Consider the following 18729-nt stretch of genomic DNA (forward strand, 5'->3'; position numbering starts at 1 on the left):
ATTCCTATACATCATGAGATGCGATTTCGTACGTCGTTCATGCCATTTTGTTCAGGAGCTGGTCATCTGTGATCGTGTACAGCACACGCGGACACAACTCGATCAATATTGCTCTAACTTGCTCACCAAAGTTGCCTTCTCTGGACACGACGGAGATACGTGATTGGCTGGACTATTGTTAGTCGACGTGCGGAGATGAGACCCCGGGCCGGACCCGTTCGCGCTGGTTTTGGGACGACAGGGGTTCGAGATGGGATGAGCACCTTGAGGGAGTTTGAGCCGTTCACGATGTTGTTGAAATAGTAGCTGTTCGCTATCTTTTGAGGTCGGTATAATTCTCGAGGCGCAGAAAAATCTCCTGTTCTGCATCTTCAATTCCGTTGCTGAACTTGCTGATCTACACGCTTCACAGTCACGATGTGTGGTCCCGATACTTGCACCAAACCACGCGGCGGCGCGCTGGCCGTCCTCAATCAACCTCCCTGCCAAACGGATTCACCAACATCAACGTCGCTTCATACACTACAGGGGGATCTCGCATTTCACACGCCCGGGAAACCCAGTAGTCCATTTGCCACGCACGCGAGAATCACCGGCGGGGCACAGGGCTTGCCGTCATTAGCAGACATGGTTGTTGTCATTCAGTAAGTACATCTCCGGAACGATCGTAAGAGAGTTCGGATGGCTAACGACTTTCGTCAAAACAGCAAGTCCGGAGACCTCACCCGCAGACCAGAAGACTGTGGCCTCTTCCATCGTTTCGCCTTCTCCGACGCATCGGTCCTCGAAGACGGCTCGACGCTAGAGTTGGCACTGCAGAAGCCGATATCTCTGCAAGTTGGAGATGATGGGATTATCGGCCGCAGGGTCTCTGTCTTCTCCGGGACGGAGATGAACAGTGCCTTGGCGGAGGGAATCGTCGGGTTCAACTTCATGAGCTCCATCTAGTGGGACTTTTGGGTCCGATGACTTTGGGATACATCTTGCATGGAGCATGGCGTTTGAACTATCACATTGAGCATTGAGTTTGATGGGAGCTTGCTCTCTTGGGTATTTGATTTAATTTACTCCGGTGAGGACGGTAGTTGGAGCTATTACACATATATTACGAAGCAAAATCCGCCTCAACTACGCAACCTGCGACAGCGAGGTTGGAGATCTACGAACAGAACTATCTACCAAGATGAAGAGAAAGTTGTATGAAAGGCCGATGGTGATGATCTCAAGAAACCCATTCAGTCCCGATGCCCCCCTCGCGCATTCTGCCACGCGTCCTCAGACCACCGAATATTCCTCTTCGCCTTTACATCCTTCCCAGCATTCAGCTTCTTATTGATGAACCCCCTCACAGCCTCATAATACCCGGGCGACAAACTCCCATACTCGATACAATCCGTCCCGCACGGCACCGGGACCGCCGTCTGATTATCGATCCCCCCAATCGCCACCGCGAGATTCATGCACGCGGGCGGCAGCCCCGTGACGCGGATGTGGTTATCCCCAATCGGCCCGTCCACGTTAATCCCGGAGCTCGAGTTCCTCGCCTGGCGCACGCACTCGTTCCAGTCGTGCTGGAGGACGCCGGGCGGCGCGACCTCCGGTCCGTCGCCGCGTGCACGCTTTTCCAGCTCGGCTTCGATCTCGAGCGACATCTGGCGGATGTGGAGGATCGCGAGGTCGTCGCGTTTGCCCTTGCCGCCTGCTTTGAGACCCGCCGCGATGACGCCGCCTACTTTGGACCCGACCATGCCGGCCATGCCGACGAGGGCTGGCGGGGCCGGGACGCCTTGGAGGAGGAGGGTTGTGGCGAGGACCATGCCTAGGAGGGGTGAGATGTGCATTGTTTCCGAGGCTTGGGGGGGACTGCTGGGGAGGTTCTGGCTCGGTTGGCGCGGTGCTGATTGTCTCGAGAGGCGATTGGTGTCCTGAGTCCATGATGTGGGCAGACTTTGAGGGCGGTGTTGATGATGTTCTTATAGCTGGCAGAAGTCGCTTAGTTAAGAGACACGTCTCTTTGAGCAAGCTGATCCAGGCGATGATGGAAATTCCGCCAGCGTCTGTATTCATGAGAGACTTACCGGGCCTGCTCAGTTGTTCCACGCGGAGCCCGAGGACAATCGTGGTTTGCCAAGGGATTGAGACTGGATGAGGACCGGAATACCAAGTGATTGAAAACGGAATTCGATCACTAGTATATAAGCATTTGGATTGATTCAATCGGTTTCGCCTTGGCTGTGCTACCGGTGCACGTGGAACGTATTTGGGATGATTGCTTTGTCGATTCCATTATCACATCGAGGACTGACTTCTTCCCAATCTTTGTCTGGTTCAGGTAGTCTAGATCCATATGAATCAACTTCTGGTTTCCTCTCAAAATTCGGTTTCACGGGTCCAAGGGAGTCCAAAAACCTCTCCAAATGGTCGCAAGCAGAACCAAGGTTGTACAACAACGCCTCCAATATCAATAGAAAAGCCCCCATCACCACCACCTCTCCCCCCAGTATCCAACAAACCATGATGACCAACGCATCAATCATGGCCACGAACTATCTCCCACCCATCTCAGCCCTCAAACCAGCACTTCTCTTCACGGCCTCAGCAACCGTAACAACAATAGCCCTCCACTTCCCCCCAAAATCCCACCACCTCTTCCTCGCCCCGGCATGGCTCCTCGCAGCATGCTCCCTCCTCTCAGTCGACGGCGAGAACCCCTCAGCCCCTACAGGTCTGGACTCGTACACCGCCATCACAAGCTTCCTCTTCCTCTTCATCCTGCCCACCATCCTCCTCGGCCAGTCCCGACTCCAAGCTCCCTCCCCGAACAAGAAAACCAAAACCCCGGGTTTCACACGTCCCAGTAGGCAAAGCATCCTCGCCGCCTGCGCCATCTGGAACAACCCCCGCCACCTCCCCTCACCCAGAACCACCTCAACGACATGGCCCCGCCGAATCTCCTTCGCAATCCACCGAGCAGCCAAAGCCACCCGGATCCTCCTCTTCGACCGCTGGGTCATCCAACGCATCCGCGCCTCCCTACCCGCCGACATGCTCGACTTCACTCCCGACAAACACGCCCTCATCCGGCCTCTCTTCTACCACCTCCTCACCTCCTGCACGTACACAAGCTGCCCCCACCCCGTGCTTACCACACACCAACTCCAACTCCGCGCCTTCACGGTCTTCTCCTGGCTGTGGTCCAACTACGCCCTGCTGCAGAAATACCACGCCATCCTCTCCGTCACCTTCGTCCTCCTCGGCGCCGACGACCCGGACCACTGGCCCCCCTTGTTCGGCAGTCCCGCGGACGCGTGGACGGTGCAGGGTTTCTGGGGGAAATTCTGGCACCGCATAGCGTCTCCGACATTCATCGGTTTCACGCGGCGGGTGCTGGGGATGAAGAACGACCCGCGGACGATGCTGGAGAAGTTGGCCGTCGCGTTTGGCGTGTTTTGCATGTCGGGGGTGATGCACATGGCCGCGGCGTGGCGGACGGGGGAGGGTTTCACGCACTTGGACCTGTTCTTCTTTTGCGCCAACTTCTTCGCTGTCGTGGCTGAGGTTGTGGTGATGCGGGTTATTTTCGGGCTGATGAAGATGGCTGGGTCCGGTCCGCGAGTGGAGGGACGGTTGCGTCGCTTAGGGAGGGGTTTGGGGTATGTTTGGGTTTTTGCGTGGTTCTTTTGGGCGACGCCGAGGTGGTTGTATCCCAAGATCATGCGCGGTCTGATCAAGAAGGCCCTGATGGAGGACCGTTTGGGGGCGTAGAGGCTAAGGATTGTCAGTTGTCGTTACCGCCGTTGTCAAGCATTCGGGCTTCGCTGTTGGGTAGATCTGACATCCCGAACCATCCAAGAAAGAGTGTCTGGGTCTCTTACCGGTATAGCACGCCGAGTCGTCAGCATAGCAAGCAGATGATCATCAATGCTACACTGAACTCTGGTTGGAACTGAAGACTGAAGCATCGCAGTAGTGAAAACCAATAGGCCGGGTTTGTCGATCCGGGACTTAACACCGGGCCGGATCGGTGGGGCCCCACTAAGCTCCGGGCCGTACCGGCGCCAACCAATTATCCGGCCCAGGGGGGGCCTGGTTATTGCCAGCACTCATACACTGGAAGACTCCGACAATGTGTTTCCGAAGAGAATGGCGAATTGACCAGAGCTCAAAGCAGGGATTGTTGCGTTGTTTCAGCCTGCAGATAACTGACTTGTAAACTGCACTACAGGGACACATAGAGTGGGACCACGAAATGCTGTAATGTGTGAATCTGAGCTGAAGAACCAGAATGATTATTTCATGTCGCGTATTATTTTAACCGCAACTAGCTTGCGGCAGGATGGGTATCAAGCCTCACTAGGAGGCATATTATTCATTTCCTCGAAAATGTCATTCAGACGCTCTCGTGCTGGGAGGTCTCATGCAGACCCTTCTTCTCAGCGTGGATAGCGTTGTCCTCCAGTTCTTCAGTGAGACCGACATCGCGCCTGGCCTGCTGCAGCATGATGCCGTCCTCGTGGCCCGTGTTGCTGCCGAAAACGCGATCCATCTCCTCGAGGGTGGCTCCCTTGGTCTCGGGAAGGCAGAAGTGCACCCACAGGATGCCGCAGAACAGGAAGACGGCGAAGAAGAGGTAGGTGCCCCACTCCCAGGCTTCCAGCATGGAGGGGACGTAGAAGGCGACGGCGAAGTTGTTGAGCCAGTTGCTTGAGGCGCCGATGGATGCGCCCTTGGCACGAATGGAGAGGGGGAAGATCTCGCTCACCAAGGTCCATGAGACGGGACCCCAGCCGGCTCCGAAACCAGCGATCTGTTATGATTAGCATCTTGTAACTCTCTGGAGAGCATGGCGAGGAACTTACGTAGATCCAGATGAACGCGACAGCAACCCAACCCTCAACAGGGTGGCCGGGCCAGTCGTGGCTGAACTTGGCAACGATGATGGCGGGAATGACCATCGAGATCAACATCACAATGGAGCTAACAATCAGGATGGGCTTTCGGCCGACCTTGTCGATGATAGCCATAGCGGGGAGAGTTGAAACGAAGAAGACGACGCCAGTGACACCAGTAGCGAGCAGAGCGGTGGTGCCTCCAGTGAGACCCAGGCTTTGGAAGACGTTGGAAGCATAGTAGATGATGGCATCAATACCAGACCTTGCGGGAAGTTAGTATGGGCTGTTGAGTGGCATGGCTAAAGACTCACCATTGCTGCCAGAACATCACCAGCCACGCAGTAGCCACACGCTTGAAGTGAGGCCACGAGCGCACAATCTGCCAGTACTGAGCGACCTCGCGCATCCACACGCTGGTCTTCTCCTTCTCGGCGAGTTGAGGGAAGGCCTTCTGGAAAGAACGCTGCTCGAAGAGAGCCTCGGCCTTGATCTCCTTGAACTCGACCTGGACAAGTTCGCTCTCGACATCAAGCTTGCGGAGATAGGCGATAGTCTTGACAGCCTCCTCATCGCGGCCTTGCTTGACCAGCCAACGAGGAGAGAAGGGAAGCCACCAGATGCCGAGGGCGAGCAGAGCTGCAGGGACGCCCTGGATATAAGAAGGAAGCTTCCAAGCCAGGTCGGACTGGTCAATGCCAGTGCCGCCGATGTAGTTGCTGCCATATCCAATCCAGAAACTAAGCATGATTCCCAGAATGGTTGCGAATTGGTAGAAAGACACGATGAAACCACGCATTTCGGGGGCGGCAAGCTCGGCGTTGTAGAGGGGACTGTGAAAGGTCAGCATAGCTCAAGTCAGAGTTGAATTCGTGGTCTTACCCAACACCGCTGAAGGTTCCGACACCGAGACCAGTGAAGAATCGTCCAGCGTACAGAAGCTCGGGCTTGTGGTAGCTTGCGCCAGTGTACAGGTAACTGCCGAGGACGACCCAGAGACAGGCGGAGAACATGGTGTACTTTCGGGAGAAGACTTCGCCAAAGACACCAGCGCTGACGGAGCCCAGGATACCACCGAGTTGCAGGATAGAGGTCAACCAGCCGGTAGCGCTGGATGAGTCAACGACGGAAGGGAAGTTGTCCTTGAAGCGTGTCATGACAAGGGATTGTCCGAGTACACCTTGTTGGTATCCATATTCGAAACCACCGAAGCTGTGTTGCGATTAATTAGCTGGATTCACAAGAGGCGAGCGTAGTCTCCGTAACGACTATTCAAAGTCATACGGACACGAGGACTCAATACTTACGATGCGAAAAGGGCAATAACAACGATCTTGGGGTTAGAAGCAATGGTCTTCCATCTGTTCTTGTAGGCCAGCTTGGTGCGCGCCTCAGCGGCGGAGATTTCTTCGACAGTCATCGTGGCGTCGTCGCAATAACCAAGATCTACGTCGGCGATCGAGGAAGCGTATTCAGAGGCTCTCGCGTTTGCTGTGATGGGACGAGCAATCGCTAAACACGAGTCGAGCAGACACGACGGTGATCTCGACTCATGAGATGGGATGACATCGGTACTTATCGTCGCGGTCCTTGACGCTAAGGACTGCCTTCCTGGGCGGGTTGACCAGGGAGACGTCCTCTCACGACGGGGCCGTTTTTACCTGATCGGGATTGGATGTGTCAGGATTTGATGCGACTCTGTTTAGACGACTCTACAAGCTCGAACGAGATGGGTCCCATGCGCTTGGGTCGTGGGCTCTTTTTCGTATTATTGTTGCGTGGTCCTGCTAGCGTTTTCGGTCCTATTCGAGTTGGTTGAACCAGACCGCCGTCATCCTGCATGCCCCAGACTGTTCCGAGTATGTGAGCATCTCATTCATCTTTGGGGAAAAGGTATGCCGACTTCTCCAGAATCCGGGGATGGGAGATCAGCCTGGAGCGACCTGACATGCTCGGTGCTTGCCATGACTAGATTCGGCCATCGGAGTTAACGACTTCGCTGAGAAATGCTTCCGGGAGCGCTGATCGTCCAAGTTCGGTAGTCTTTGGCATTCGCCCAGCAAACACCGACAGAGGCAGCGTTGCACAAGCGACAGGCCAATAACAAGCATCTCCAACGGTCCAACCCCCCTCAAAATCCTTCGGCAGGTGTCCCCAATCGCGGATTCACGGGTTCGACAGCGCGGTGTGAGTGAATGCTAGCGCTACTCCGTGATTCCCCGTGGCAGATCCATGGATGTCTCCGCATCCCCGCTCGCCCGCAAAGCGGCACTGGGAAAGTCGACAGGCCTGGGCATCACACGATTTGCTGGTCCACCCCCGCAGCGGGTTGCAAAGAAAATTTCAGGAAATCGTGTGTCCCCTTGGCGCCTCGACAAGCTTGCGAATGTCGGAGAAAAAGCCCGGAGCTATCGACCGAATGCGGAAGTTGGCCGAGTTGTGGATCAAAAACAGAAATTGTAACCACCCCACCAAACATGAGAGACGAACCCGTTCGTGACTAATCGTGCTTTTGGCTGTGCCCATGGGGATCTGACCATGGGGAGGACTTTTGGCTTCTGGGGATCCCGTTGGGCTAGAATGCGACTGGCGAGACTCGTGAGGGGAAACATCCACTCCCGCATTCCCAAACGTGGGCAATCGGGCCGTTACACAACGACGAGAACGACCTTTATCCTCTTTGAAGGATGTCAAAACCTCGAGCCGTCATGGCCTCCACGTTGTTTTGGCACTGCGGGTGAGGAAGCACTAAACTTCCAGGATATTCGTCGACGCCTGAGAAAAGTCAAATTGAGCCTCACCCTTGGCGACCGGCCGAGAACCGCGCTATTACCCAACAACCCACTGTCCACTGCCCTCGGATTCGTGATTATGGTTATTGCCTCCGAACTGTTGAAAACTGGGAGCAATAGAATCCCTGAGAATCGTCGTTGTTTGACTAAAAGTCCCACCAGACTGGACGCAGGGCCTTGTTTCCTCGGGGAAGTCTTTCGCCGGTCCCTGTCAAGTAAGAAATCTCTGCAGCAAAATTCCTGCAAAATCCTAGCACTGCAATTGCACCAAGTCCAGAGTCGGCAGGACCCGGCCGAGGGCCCAAAAGCTTGCCGATGTCAAGCGTTCTCGACCGCCCGGGGTTCTCTCCGTTCGTTTCGTGTCTCGGCTAATCGCTTTTGCGCTAGTGCTGTCGTTCGTCGTGGCCGACTTGCGATGCGTATTGGTCTCGTGATGGTATTGCCAATTGGCCCATGAATCTGTCGATTCTCTTCAGAAACCAATGATGCTGAGACTGGCTTCGTTTCGTAACTCGGCCTCCACCTGTTGCGCCGGGACCTTGCAGACCGACTGCCCACTTGCGGATGAAGTCGGAAAACCAGGTTCAATGCCCCAAGATATCGGCTTCCCAGTCGCTGTCGCCCACACGAACATCGTCGGGATTGACACATGCGAGATATGTCGGAAGAACGAAAGGTCGTCCATCAAGTCGGCTGGTCGGGTTGGATAGAGCTTTCGTCGAGTCTAGCGCCACTGATACCCGCTGATTTTTTGTGAACTTCCTCGTCATCATGATCCAGCACAGTCAGTCGATATTGACCACTCGACTTGGCAGCACCGTCAACGGTCTTCCTCTCGTCAAACTTCCCACGCGTCTCTCAGGTGATGACTCAAAGCGTCCTCATACTGCATGAGTCTCTGAGGAACGTCGGTAGCTCCCGTGCTCATGCCGGCGAGAACCATCCAACCCCGTTCGTAGCATGATGGCTCTGGGCCGATCAAGAGATCGAAAACACGGGCCTGGCGCGGCGCATTGCTGGCTAAGCAGGTCGTCACGAGCGAAGTCCGTCCCAATGTGACGGAGTCGCCCAATGGATCGCACATGGTTCGACCAACTCCGGCACCTCGCCGTACAAGATCGACAGGAGAGTAATTGTCTTGCTATGCCGACGGGCCTCCTAGTGTGCTTGGAAACCTTTCGGACATTGTTGCTCTTGTCCGTTGGACAGACGTCCACGGACCGATCGTCAGCCTTAGGCACTTAGAATGGTCGAAGAGAAATTCGTTTTCTCAGCTCCGGAACTTTATGCTGAAGGAGAAATGAAGATGTCGTCCAAGTCTGAAGAGCCGCAGTGGATCACAGTGAACCATAGATCTGCAAGCAAAGTATGCGAGCCGCATGGAATGCATCAGAACCAGATCGCCGGGTCAACTTCCAGAAGCCGGTTATGATTCGTAGGAAATCGGTACCTCGTCAGCTTCCAGAAGGAGGCCACTGCAGGAACAACCTCTGCCATAGACCCGCCGGAAGGAACATCGGTAGGTGATAGCCCGGAGCGCTTGGCGATCCAACTGCGCGTAGTGAGAGAGTAGGTTGCGTCCACTTCGAGCGTGTCTCCCCGCAGTGTCGTGTCCCAGCCCGGGGCTTCCCCAGACGGGCCGGGGTAAAACGTGGGGTGCCAGAGAGCTGCGATGACAGCGGCTGTTGGGCGGAAGCAGCCGCTCGACGCATGACTGAATCGGACATTGCAGGGAACGTGTCGATCCGAATCCGTTCTTCTTGAACGTAGTAGCTCACAACAGAAATGACCTGTCTCTTGTACTCTGGAAGGTGTTGAACACCATGCAACCTCCAAGACCCGGGTAGTTGGATCATCGTGTTGGCCGTGTCCCTCGCTTTGTGTTGGAGTAGGCCAAGCCTAGTGACACGGCGTACGGCAAAGTTGTACTGTTTGAAATTCAGTATTATTTCCTCTAGAGCACATAGTTGACTATTAATAGCTTACGATGCAGACTTCTGACAAGCTTGGACAGCTCGCAAGTCAGGTTTCGGCCTCCTCGGCGATGCACCATGCTGGCGCTATGTCGAAGTTCCCTGCTGCCAGCGATTCTCTGCGTCGAAGTAGCCGGTCATTATGGTCGGATACAAAGCCACTAGTATGAAAGGTCTTTATTTCTTCGGGAAGACAAACATGCTTTTCTGAGTTCAAGACCGTTGAAGTTGAAAAAGAGATGGTGAAGGAAGCTTCGGCTTGGAAGGAGCAGACACGGCCATTGATGATTGGTCAATTGCGGGACCCTGAAGCGATAAGAGACTCAGGCGATAAGAACACCCATCTAGGTAATCGCATATACCTGATAAGCTCTGGTATTTTACTTGAAACGGGGTCTTACGTCACGTCCCTGATTATGCCTGTACCGGAAAGTGCCCCGCGCTCCTGCCCCACCATCCGTCAAGGGGAGCTTGTCGCAGAGAGAGCGGTGATTCTTCAGGCTGAGACACGAAGCTGCAAATTGTTCTTTTTCTTTCCCAAGTCACTGCTGTTTTTCTGCAAGATATCGCCAGATCAAGATGCCTGGTACGGCCTCCTACCGACGAGACTCCTCCGATCCCAGCTAATTCACGACCGCAGCTCCCTACTCGACCGGCGACAAGACGTCCTTTGGCTGGGTCACCGCCCGCGAGCGCTGGCCTGTGATCATCGTGAGTATTCCTCCTCTGGTTGGAGGCTATCGGCTTTGACTGACAGTTTTCATAAAGACCCAGGCCATCGATGATCTCTACCGTTCCGTTGCCGCGACCGATGACGCTGAGAAGAGGGAGGAGGGCAAGAAGATCGTCGAGCAGATCGCCCGCCTCAAGTATGAGGTCCAGCATGACCGCGCTTTGGTGTATGGCCCCGGGACCAATTCAATCACGAGGACGACGTTTCTAACCTCCCCAGACCGATCGATGACGATGGATACCCCGACGTGGCCATCTACAACGAAGAGCTGAAGAAGCTCGGCGAGCCAACATGGCTGAACGTGCCGTGGCTGTACTGCGAGTGCTACCTGTTCAGGTGAGAAATCCGCACGAAACCCATGTTCTCGATGAACAACGCTAAGAACGCAAAGATAGACGCATCAGCACGTTCTTCGCCAAGTCTTCCCACTGGAAGAGCTACGACGTCTTCGCCCGCCAGAAGATCAGCACCTTCCGCTCCTCGCGCCCGGCCGTTGTCGAGCTCGCCTCCAAGTACAAGGACCTCGTCGAGCAGATCCACAAGAACAAGGACGCCGCCAAGGACGAGGCGGCGGAGAAGCTGCTTTTCACTGAGATGGCCGAGATTTGCCTCTGGGGCAACGCCACTGACCTGTCGCTGCTCACGAGCTTGACGTACGAGGACATCCAGAAGCTGCAGGGCTCCGACGCACGCAAGGCGTCTGAGAAGAACATCCTCACCAACGACCTGCCCGCCGTCTACGAGCTCCTGAAGAAGGCCAAGGCCGAGGGCAAGGCGGAGCGCCGCGTGGACATCGTCCTCGACAACGCCGGCTTCGAGCTGTACGTCGACCTCATCCTCGCCGGATACCTCCTCTCCGCAGGCCTGGCGACGCACGTTGTGCTGCACCCGAAGTCGATCCCCTGGTTCGTCTCCGACGTTCTGCCCGGCGACTTTGGCCAGCTCCTGAGTGCGATTGCTGCTCCCAAGCCATTCTACGAGACGCCATCCGAAGACGAGAAGTTGCAGAACAAGACCCCCGAGCCCCTGTCGGGCACGGACGAGGCCAACCTGTCGTTCTTGTTCCAGGAGTGGAGCCGTTTCCACGCTGAGGGGCAGTTGATCCTGAGACCCAACCGCTACTGGACGCATCCCGGTCCCTTCTGGCAGTTGCCCGAGGAGGCCAAGGATCTGTACGAGGACCTCAAGACCAGCGAGGTCGTCATCTTCAAGGGCGATCTCAACTACCGCAAGTTGACCGGCGATGTAAGTTATCTCTTAGACCAGAGACCCGACACTGCTGACAAGATAATAGGCCGACTGGGACGCCGCCACGCCCTTCACGGAGGCCATCAAGAACCTCGGCCCCGGATCCGGCGTCAACGTTCTCGCTCTGCGCACATGCAAGGCAGACGTTGTCGTCGGCCTCCAGCCCGGCGAGGACGAGAGGTTGAAGGCGCTGCCTGACGGCGGTGGCGACTCGGGCGCCAGGAAGTGGGCGTGGAGCGGCAAGTGGGCGGTGGTGTCGTTCTCGAGCGGCCAGTAAACATTACTTTCATTCTGTTGATATCTTCTACTAGAGCCATGACCTATAGATCTTGAAATCCGAAAGCGTATAGACGATGGCTATCACGGCCAATCAACTCCTACTCCCACGCTTGCAGTAAAGCATTCTCGACAGTATCGTACAAGCCCTCTGAGCATTACATTCCACCAAGTGAATCTCTTCATGCCGTGCAATATCACGCCTCACGCGGCAACCTCACCCAGTCTCCCACCGAAGCATCGTAAAGCGGCACAGGAGGCGGCGGTAGCAGCGGCTTATTACTCAGCGCAGGCTTCGGAACTGCAAAAGCAATCAGCCACCTCTTCTCCCAAATCATTCGTGGCAGGGACCAACTCACGAGGCCGGCAATCATCGCAGATGATATGTGTGCAGCTAGGCATGGCGCACATATAACGGTCCTTATTCGGGACCTTGCACGCGCAGCACCGCCACCGCTTGCAGCGCAGTCTGTAGGGACAATCGTCGTCGCAGAAGTCGTCGATGTCGATGGTGATCCACTGGACTTTTTCGCACGGCTGCATGTGCTCGTCGACGTGTGTAGCTTTGTCACTGTCGCTCTTCATGTGAAAGACATGGCCGCACTGGGCGTAGTTTTTGATATACACTATACACATTGTCGACGATATTGACCGGTGATTTTTTTGATAATTGTCTTTGAAAGGAGATGGACAGTGGTGCTTGAGAAGATGTTATGGGGGAAAGATGAGGGTTAGGGTGGAAAATTTGTTTCTTGATACTGCGGACTTGGTCATCAAATACTTGAATAAAGTAGCCTAGTGATTAGCTTTCTCCCTTGCAAATAATGTATGTTTTTGCCAAATAAAGTTACAGGAAAATTTGGCCGAGGAAGATACTGGTAGAAAGGAGCCTCATGGGGACGACCATACGCTCCTTCCTGCCTTGGACCAATGACATCCATTCTTGAAATTTATCACCTATTGTTTTCACTCATAAGTCTTACACATCAAGCTCACCTCGTCGTCAGCGAGCAAAAGACCATAAACATCAGGGTACGAAACCACCCAAAACGCACATCAAGCTCCCCATCCGTGATAGGATCAGTGTTTTTCACGCTTGAAACAACAACACAGCCACAGCTCACGAGGAAAAGCACGAATGCTGCGGTTTATCCAGGTCACATTGAACGTCTCCGAGGACGTGATCTTGCGCTTTTTAGGACACGTCTCATGCCCCCCGGGTACTCGCTTGATAAGTTGATATCCAGCACTTAAGACTCTCGGGGTGACACATTCGACGCCAGGAAAGACGTTGAGAAAAGCTTTATGGGATAAGCTTAAAGGCTACAGCGGCATTCTTCTCGGGTCATTTGAGGCACAGAGTAGCATATCCATGTCATACTTCTAGTTCTCTCATGAGATGAGAGCATCATACGGCGCCGAAGGAACAGGCATATCGTGAGAGCATGACCGAATGTGTGACAGGATCTTTATTTACTTGAGTCCTCTATAAGCGAACAACCAGAGATTTATTCATTCTGATACTTCTACGCCTATAAGTCTGGTCACTTAACGCCTATTGCAAAACTCGAATCGCCTATCCGCTCTATTCATCAAATCTCATGAACGCCCTCAGACACATGTTCCACTACAATCCGGACCCCCATCACAAATCGTATGAAAAACACACTTCTTCCCATCCGGACACAGTCTACCAGCGATCCCACCACACATGATATCCTCAACACATATCCCGGGCATATCGCATGCCATCCCGCAGCCTGGCTTCCGCGGGTCATCCATACACACGAAGCCCGAGGCGCACGGCCGAGGTGTCGCCACGAGGCCCCCGCAGGCACTGTACGTGTGCGTCGTCACGGGCGACGGGATGGGCGTCGTTCTTGTCGCGACGGTGGTTATGGTCGACGGCGCATCGGGCCATTCGGCGAAGGGCGGCGTGGGGAGGAGTTTTGCTTTCCCGAAGTCTGGGAGCGGTGGCGCGGAGGCGGCCGCGCCGAGGAGGGGTTGGCCGAGGACGGCGAAGAACATCATGAAGAGCATTGTGTCTTGTGATGATGGTTTGAAGTTTTGTTCGTTTGGGGAGGTATGGGAATGGGAAAAGTTGAGTGGATTGACGGCACTGTTGTCTCTGGACTGATGAAAGGGTGAGTTGTTGATTTTGAGAAGAACTGCGGAAAGATGATCTCTTAAATATTTGAGTCGGTACGGCCATATACAAAGTGGCGATTTGAGGCTTGAGTTACCAACCCTCGCGAAAGTTTAGGAAAACGCAGGTACGAGCTATGAGACATTCTGATCAGCCTTGTCATGCACCCCAGAATTCGGTTGCGCCTGAGACACTCTTCTACTTCGTACCCTCAGCCATTAGAGTTAGCAAACCGTATACACAGAATAGCAGCCGTTGAATAACACCGGCTTGAATCTTGCCGTTTGAGTGGCTAGAATCGGATGGCCTTCCGGGGCTGCAAGGGGATAAAAGAGGGCGATTGGGCAGATCTTTCATTCAGCTGAACGTTTCCGGAAACTCAGACGTCAGATTTTACGAGGGAGTCTCACTGCGGCAAGGCATCTCGAAAATTTGAGACAAGAGAAACGTGATTGGACTAAAAGTGCGATGCATGGGAAGGGATCTACGTTTGATTAGGCGTACCTGAGTTCAAGGAGCTGAACCCTGATCAGCGAGTGGCTTTGCAGAGAGTTGGGTAAGGTACGAAGGAGTTTGGGTAGCGACTTGAGACGAACCTGGACTGGTCGTACCCTAATGGTGCACCGTACTGGTCCCATCTACACTGCGCCTGCGTCAGCACCGGCCGGACCGTCTGACAAGGACCCACCTCTCACGGGGCGGGGTCCGATCGGCCCCGCTCACTGGCTCCGGGCCGATGCCGAGGGCAATTCTGTAATTCAGGGGCGATAATGATTCTACCAGTCACGTACATCCTAAAGAAAGGGATCTGATTTGACCAAGCTAATTGAGGACTCAGAAGGAGGTTTTTCTTCTTTGAAGTAAGCTGAAGTCTGCTATCAGTGTCTAGTCAGTTTATTGCGTGGAGTACGGCTCTTTACCCAGAGACTTGAAGTTATTCACAGCACCTCTGATCCGTACTGGTAAACATTATAGCAGAAACTTGAGTTGTTGGGGACTTTTTCGCTTGAGTCATTTAAGGGCCGATGGTGGCGAACCCTTCAGCCGGCAAGGTTCTCAAACACCAAGGTCCTGATCAGAATTAAGTTCGTCAACCGACAGCCTGTATGTAGTTTGGTTCCATATTTCAATCAAACTCTATCAGGAACATGGCTTGCAGACTTTTTCATGAAAAAGAATGCAGATGTGCTCTTTGCTTTCACAAAACCTTTACTCACGTTGTCTCATCCACGAAGCATTACCGCATCTGAAAGTATTGTTATCATAGCAGGCTGGATCACCTCTACGAAAGTCGGGAAAATGGCAACGCAAGCCTCCTTGCCCGTCCAAAAACGGGATATCACGAGCGAAAGTTCCATAGACCCGGTGTCCATGACGCTTGACCGTCTACCCATAGAGATTCTGCTCATCATCGCCACTCTTATGACAGACAACACCATCAACACGCCGGTGCTTTCAGGGGGGATTTCCTACACTTCGTCTGAGGGCATCATCAAGCAATACTCGTCCTTCGATTCTCACGCATTCGGTAACAGTGGAGTTCTCGAAGCCACAGCGTACGATAAGGTGGTCAAAGACAGCCAACGAGACATCCTCTCCCTCGCCCTCACCAACAGACGCATATTCACGGCCTGTGAGAATGCCATGTTCCGCACGATCGTAGTATGCGCTCAGGGTTTTAATTTCCGCGGGTTGCTTGACATCTTCGTCAAGAAGCCTGAGTTGCAACGCTGCGTCGAACACCTTTCAGCCCGCAATACGTGGCCTGGGATCGTCGCACAAACAAACCACGCCGAGTTTATGCACAGAACCCTCAACACCGACCTTCTCTCGTGTTCGTTACGATCAGTCGACCTCAAAAGGCTGACCATGACGACCGACTTTAATTCGAACGTCTTGAAGCAGTGGTGCCTGCTGCTCCCGAAGCTACGCCGCCTGGAGCGGCTTTCGATGACGCGCCGCAGGTTCTTCACCGAGGAGTTCCCTTACCTGCCAAACGTTCAGGAGGCGTATTTCATTTCATGTTGTTACGGCTTCGTCACACGCGAGGTGTTCCCGAAGCTGCCGTCCCTACGAGTCTTAGCCAACCACGGCACCTTCGAAATCTGCCCAGAGAACATGCTGCAGCCGTTTGAAGACACGCTGGAGAGTCTTTCGTGGGGCTGTGGCCTTGGCGAGGACTTGACAGCATTTGCGACCGCCTTGTGTCGCCTCAAGAACCTGAAGCACTTACAAACCGAGTGCTTCGATTACATGTTCGCAGGCGAGGCTTACATCAGGTCTCTGTTCGTTCAGGATCCGTGTAGACTTCCACGAACTCTTGAAACCGTTGAGTTCTTCCCTCACTCGTGGGGAGAGATATTGCGCGACCCTACACGTCCAGTATCGGAGCGGACCAAAGCATTGGAAAGCTTGTTACGCTTAGTTGAGGGGATATGTCGTTCAATGTATCCGGGCATGCGTGTGGTTGATCTCCGATACTTGTTCGGTCAGAAAGAGCGTGGTGGGAGGCCGAAGGGCTGCGGCCCGGACCTTGTCGAATGGTGGGGGACGGAAACGAGCGTCGATCTTTCGAGAGAGGAACTGCAAAGAAGGTCAGGTATTACTTTCATCTACGAATGAGAGGATTTACCCAAATGGGAGAGTTTCAAAAGATGCAGGATGAGACAGGCTTCTAGCTATCCAGGTGCCCTGGAAGCTGTTAGGATCGAGCAATCGTGCTTAAATTGGGGTGGAGCTACAAGTTATACATCGAGGCAAAGGCGCGTGGCCATGGAACATGCCAGATGTGCAAGGACGTAGCAAGATAACTGGCTCTTCCACGGTGGATGTAATACTATCTGTTGATTATGCTGATAGCAGCATGGGCGGCAGCTGTTTACTAATTCAATAACTTCTAACCGCCACAACTCCGTTAAAAACGTGACATGGAATACTTCCAAGGCGAATGAATCAGTAATGACACTCAAACAGTGAACCTTCGTCTACTCCAAAATACTTGCGAAGCCCCTGTGGCCGACGAACGTCTCCGACGGATCCCACTTTTGTCTGATTTGAAGCCACTTCCTCAAGGCCGAGTCTGTCATGACCTGTGGAAGCACAAGTCAGCATTCGTTTCATCTTGATCAGCCTTCAATCCTTGTATACCTTGGTCATTCTGTGCTTTTCGTTGAAGTCGGCAACGTAAACACCACAGGAGACGGCGTCGGCCTTGGTGTAGGCGTCCAGAAGCGAGTTGTCGATAGCTGAGTCATATTGAGCATCTTTCCAGCAGCACATAGTCGAGACGTATGCCTTTTGGGGTAGGCTAAGTGCCTGATCCGCCTCATCGGGGTAGTAATCTGTCGGGCAGAAGGTGGCCGAGGAGAGCCGAGAGGGCAAATCAAGCATGGCCGGCGTGATGGCCTCAATGAGCTGGAAGAGCTGTGAGCGACCAATTTCGAAGCATGAGTGCGAAGAATCTCTTACCTTTTCATCAGAAGCAGCAGGATCAACCATGATGCTATCGACGTTCCACCGCTCCCCGTTTCCATGGGGCTGGAAACTCTCCTGCAAGTCCCAGAGCTGCTCCCAGGTTCTTTCCACTAACGGCACCGTAGTCACAATGTGCTTCTTGAACTCATCGGGCATGGTCTTCCAAGGGTTTGCCAGAGCCTCCGATTCCTCGATCGAATCCGCAAACATTGTTTGGTTGATCACAAAGAAGACCCGCTTGCTAGACGACTCATGACCGCCGTTGGGATCGTCCTTGTCGGAAAAGAAGGTGCAGTAGAACAACTCCACGCCGTACTTGGGCAACTTCTTGGAAACCTGGAGGACCCAGCGCATCAGCGGCTTAAAGATTTCGGTCGAGTCGATGATGGTCGTCATGTCGAAGAGCTTTCTGGTCGGAATCGTCTTGACCCAGATCCTCGTCACGACTCCGAAAAAGCCCCGCCCGCTGCCGGGAGCGGCCCAGAACAAGTCGCAATTCTCAGTCTTGTTCGCGATGACAACCTCACCATCTGGAGTGACGACTTCAAGCTGGGTCATCCAGCTGTCGGAGGAGTAACCCCATCCGCGCATGAAAGCACCTTGCCCCCCAGCCAGCAAGAAACCGCCGATAGCTACAGTTCGCGAGTGACCAGCTGGAAAGAATCGCCCGATAGGGTGGAGGTACTTAGTCAAGGTCTCGACTGTGTGGCCCGGGCTGATGCTGGCGATCTTGGTTCGGGCGTCGAAGTCAATGTCGGGGTTCAGATCGCGTGTGTCGATGAGAAGACCGTCTTCCAGTAGCGAGTTGCAGGTGAAGAGGTGGCCACCCGAGCGGACGCCGATCTTCCAGCCATGCTCGCGCGCTCTTTTGACTGCGGTCACAACCTCGGCGGTTGTCTTGGGGAGAACGATTTCTGCGGGGCGGATATTGGGGACACGGCCGTTGAAGAACCTGCGGCGAAGTTCGTCGTAGCCTGGGTTTTCTGTGGTAAGAGAGTTGAGCTGCGAGGACATTTTGTTTTGAAGATTGGAGAGGTCTTGTTTGAATCCAATGAGCCTCCTTCTAAAATCCACCCCAAATGTCTTTGCTTTATATCGTTTTTGGACGCCATGTAAAATTTCCAAGCGGATTTACAGTGGGTTTGGCATTCGGTAGGATCACGATCACCGAAGCCGTCGGTGAGAGACGAGATGCCGA

At 54.0% G+C, this 18729-nt stretch overlaps 8 protein-coding genes across 8 annotated transcripts; 4 read left to right on the top strand and 4 right to left on the bottom strand.

Moving 5' to 3' along the window:
* Window positions 1-417: 417 nt before the first annotated feature.
* Window positions 418-948, top strand: CkaCkLH20_10452 (uncharacterized protein; the record flags this gene model as incomplete). Its single annotated transcript, XM_038893166.1, has 2 exons — window positions 418-644; window positions 708-948. The coding sequence occupies 2 exons, from the start codon at window positions 418-420 to the stop codon at window positions 946-948; spliced, it is 468 nt and encodes a 155-aa protein (XP_038741576.1).
* A 287-nt stretch (window positions 949-1235) lies between these two features.
* Window positions 1236-1841, bottom strand: CkaCkLH20_10453 (uncharacterized protein; the record flags this gene model as incomplete). The annotated part of the gene is made up of 1 exon (XM_038893167.1): window positions 1236-1841. The coding sequence occupies one exon, from the start codon at window positions 1839-1841 to the stop codon at window positions 1236-1238; it is 606 nt and encodes a 201-aa protein (XP_038741577.1).
* Window positions 1842-2514: 673 nt separating this feature from the next.
* CkaCkLH20_10454 (uncharacterized protein) lies at window positions 2515-3765 on the top strand (the record flags this gene model as incomplete). Its single annotated transcript, XM_038893168.1, has 1 exon — window positions 2515-3765. The coding sequence occupies one exon, from the start codon at window positions 2515-2517 to the stop codon at window positions 3763-3765; it is 1251 nt and encodes a 416-aa protein (XP_038741578.1).
* A 625-nt stretch (window positions 3766-4390) lies between these two features.
* CkaCkLH20_10455 (quinate permease) lies at window positions 4391-6309 on the bottom strand (the record flags this gene model as incomplete). Its single annotated transcript, XM_038893169.1, has 5 exons — window positions 4391-4807; window positions 4860-5154; window positions 5204-5722; window positions 5772-6101; window positions 6197-6309. 5 exons carry the CDS (start codon window positions 6307-6309, stop codon window positions 4391-4393), a joined length of 1674 nt encoding a protein of 557 aa, XP_038741579.1.
* A 2143-nt stretch (window positions 6310-8452) lies between these two features.
* On the top strand, window positions 8453-11912 carry CkaCkLH20_10456 (uncharacterized protein; the record flags this gene model as incomplete). The annotated part of the gene is made up of 6 exons (XM_038893170.1): window positions 8453-8534; window positions 10295-10365; window positions 10423-10553; window positions 10607-10723; window positions 10783-11632; window positions 11682-11912. The coding sequence occupies 6 exons, from the start codon at window positions 8453-8455 to the stop codon at window positions 11910-11912; spliced, it is 1482 nt and encodes a 493-aa protein (XP_038741580.1).
* Window positions 11913-12108: 196 nt separating this feature from the next.
* Window positions 12109-13951, bottom strand: CkaCkLH20_10457 (uncharacterized protein; the record flags this gene model as incomplete). The annotated part of the gene is made up of 3 exons (XM_038893171.1): window positions 12109-12212; window positions 12271-12537; window positions 13696-13951. 3 exons carry the CDS (start codon window positions 13949-13951, stop codon window positions 12109-12111), a joined length of 627 nt encoding a protein of 208 aa, XP_038741581.1.
* A 1405-nt stretch (window positions 13952-15356) lies between these two features.
* CkaCkLH20_10458 (uncharacterized protein) lies at window positions 15357-16679 on the top strand (the record flags this gene model as incomplete). Its single annotated transcript, XM_038893172.1, has 1 exon — window positions 15357-16679. One exon carries the CDS (start codon window positions 15357-15359, stop codon window positions 16677-16679), a length of 1323 nt encoding a protein of 440 aa, XP_038741582.1.
* Window positions 16680-17041: 362 nt separating this feature from the next.
* Window positions 17042-18545, bottom strand: CkaCkLH20_10459 (uncharacterized protein; the record flags this gene model as incomplete). Its single annotated transcript, XM_038893173.1, has 3 exons — window positions 17042-17146; window positions 17205-17471; window positions 17526-18545. The coding sequence occupies 3 exons, from the start codon at window positions 18543-18545 to the stop codon at window positions 17042-17044; spliced, it is 1392 nt and encodes a 463-aa protein (XP_038741583.1).
* Window positions 18546-18729: the final 184 nt, after the last annotated feature.

Source organism: Colletotrichum karsti, assembly GCF_011947395.1.
Source record: "Colletotrichum karsti strain CkLH20 chromosome Unknown Scaffold40, whole genome shotgun sequence".
NCBI lineage: Eukaryota > Fungi > Ascomycota > Sordariomycetes > Glomerellales > Glomerellaceae > Colletotrichum > Colletotrichum karsti.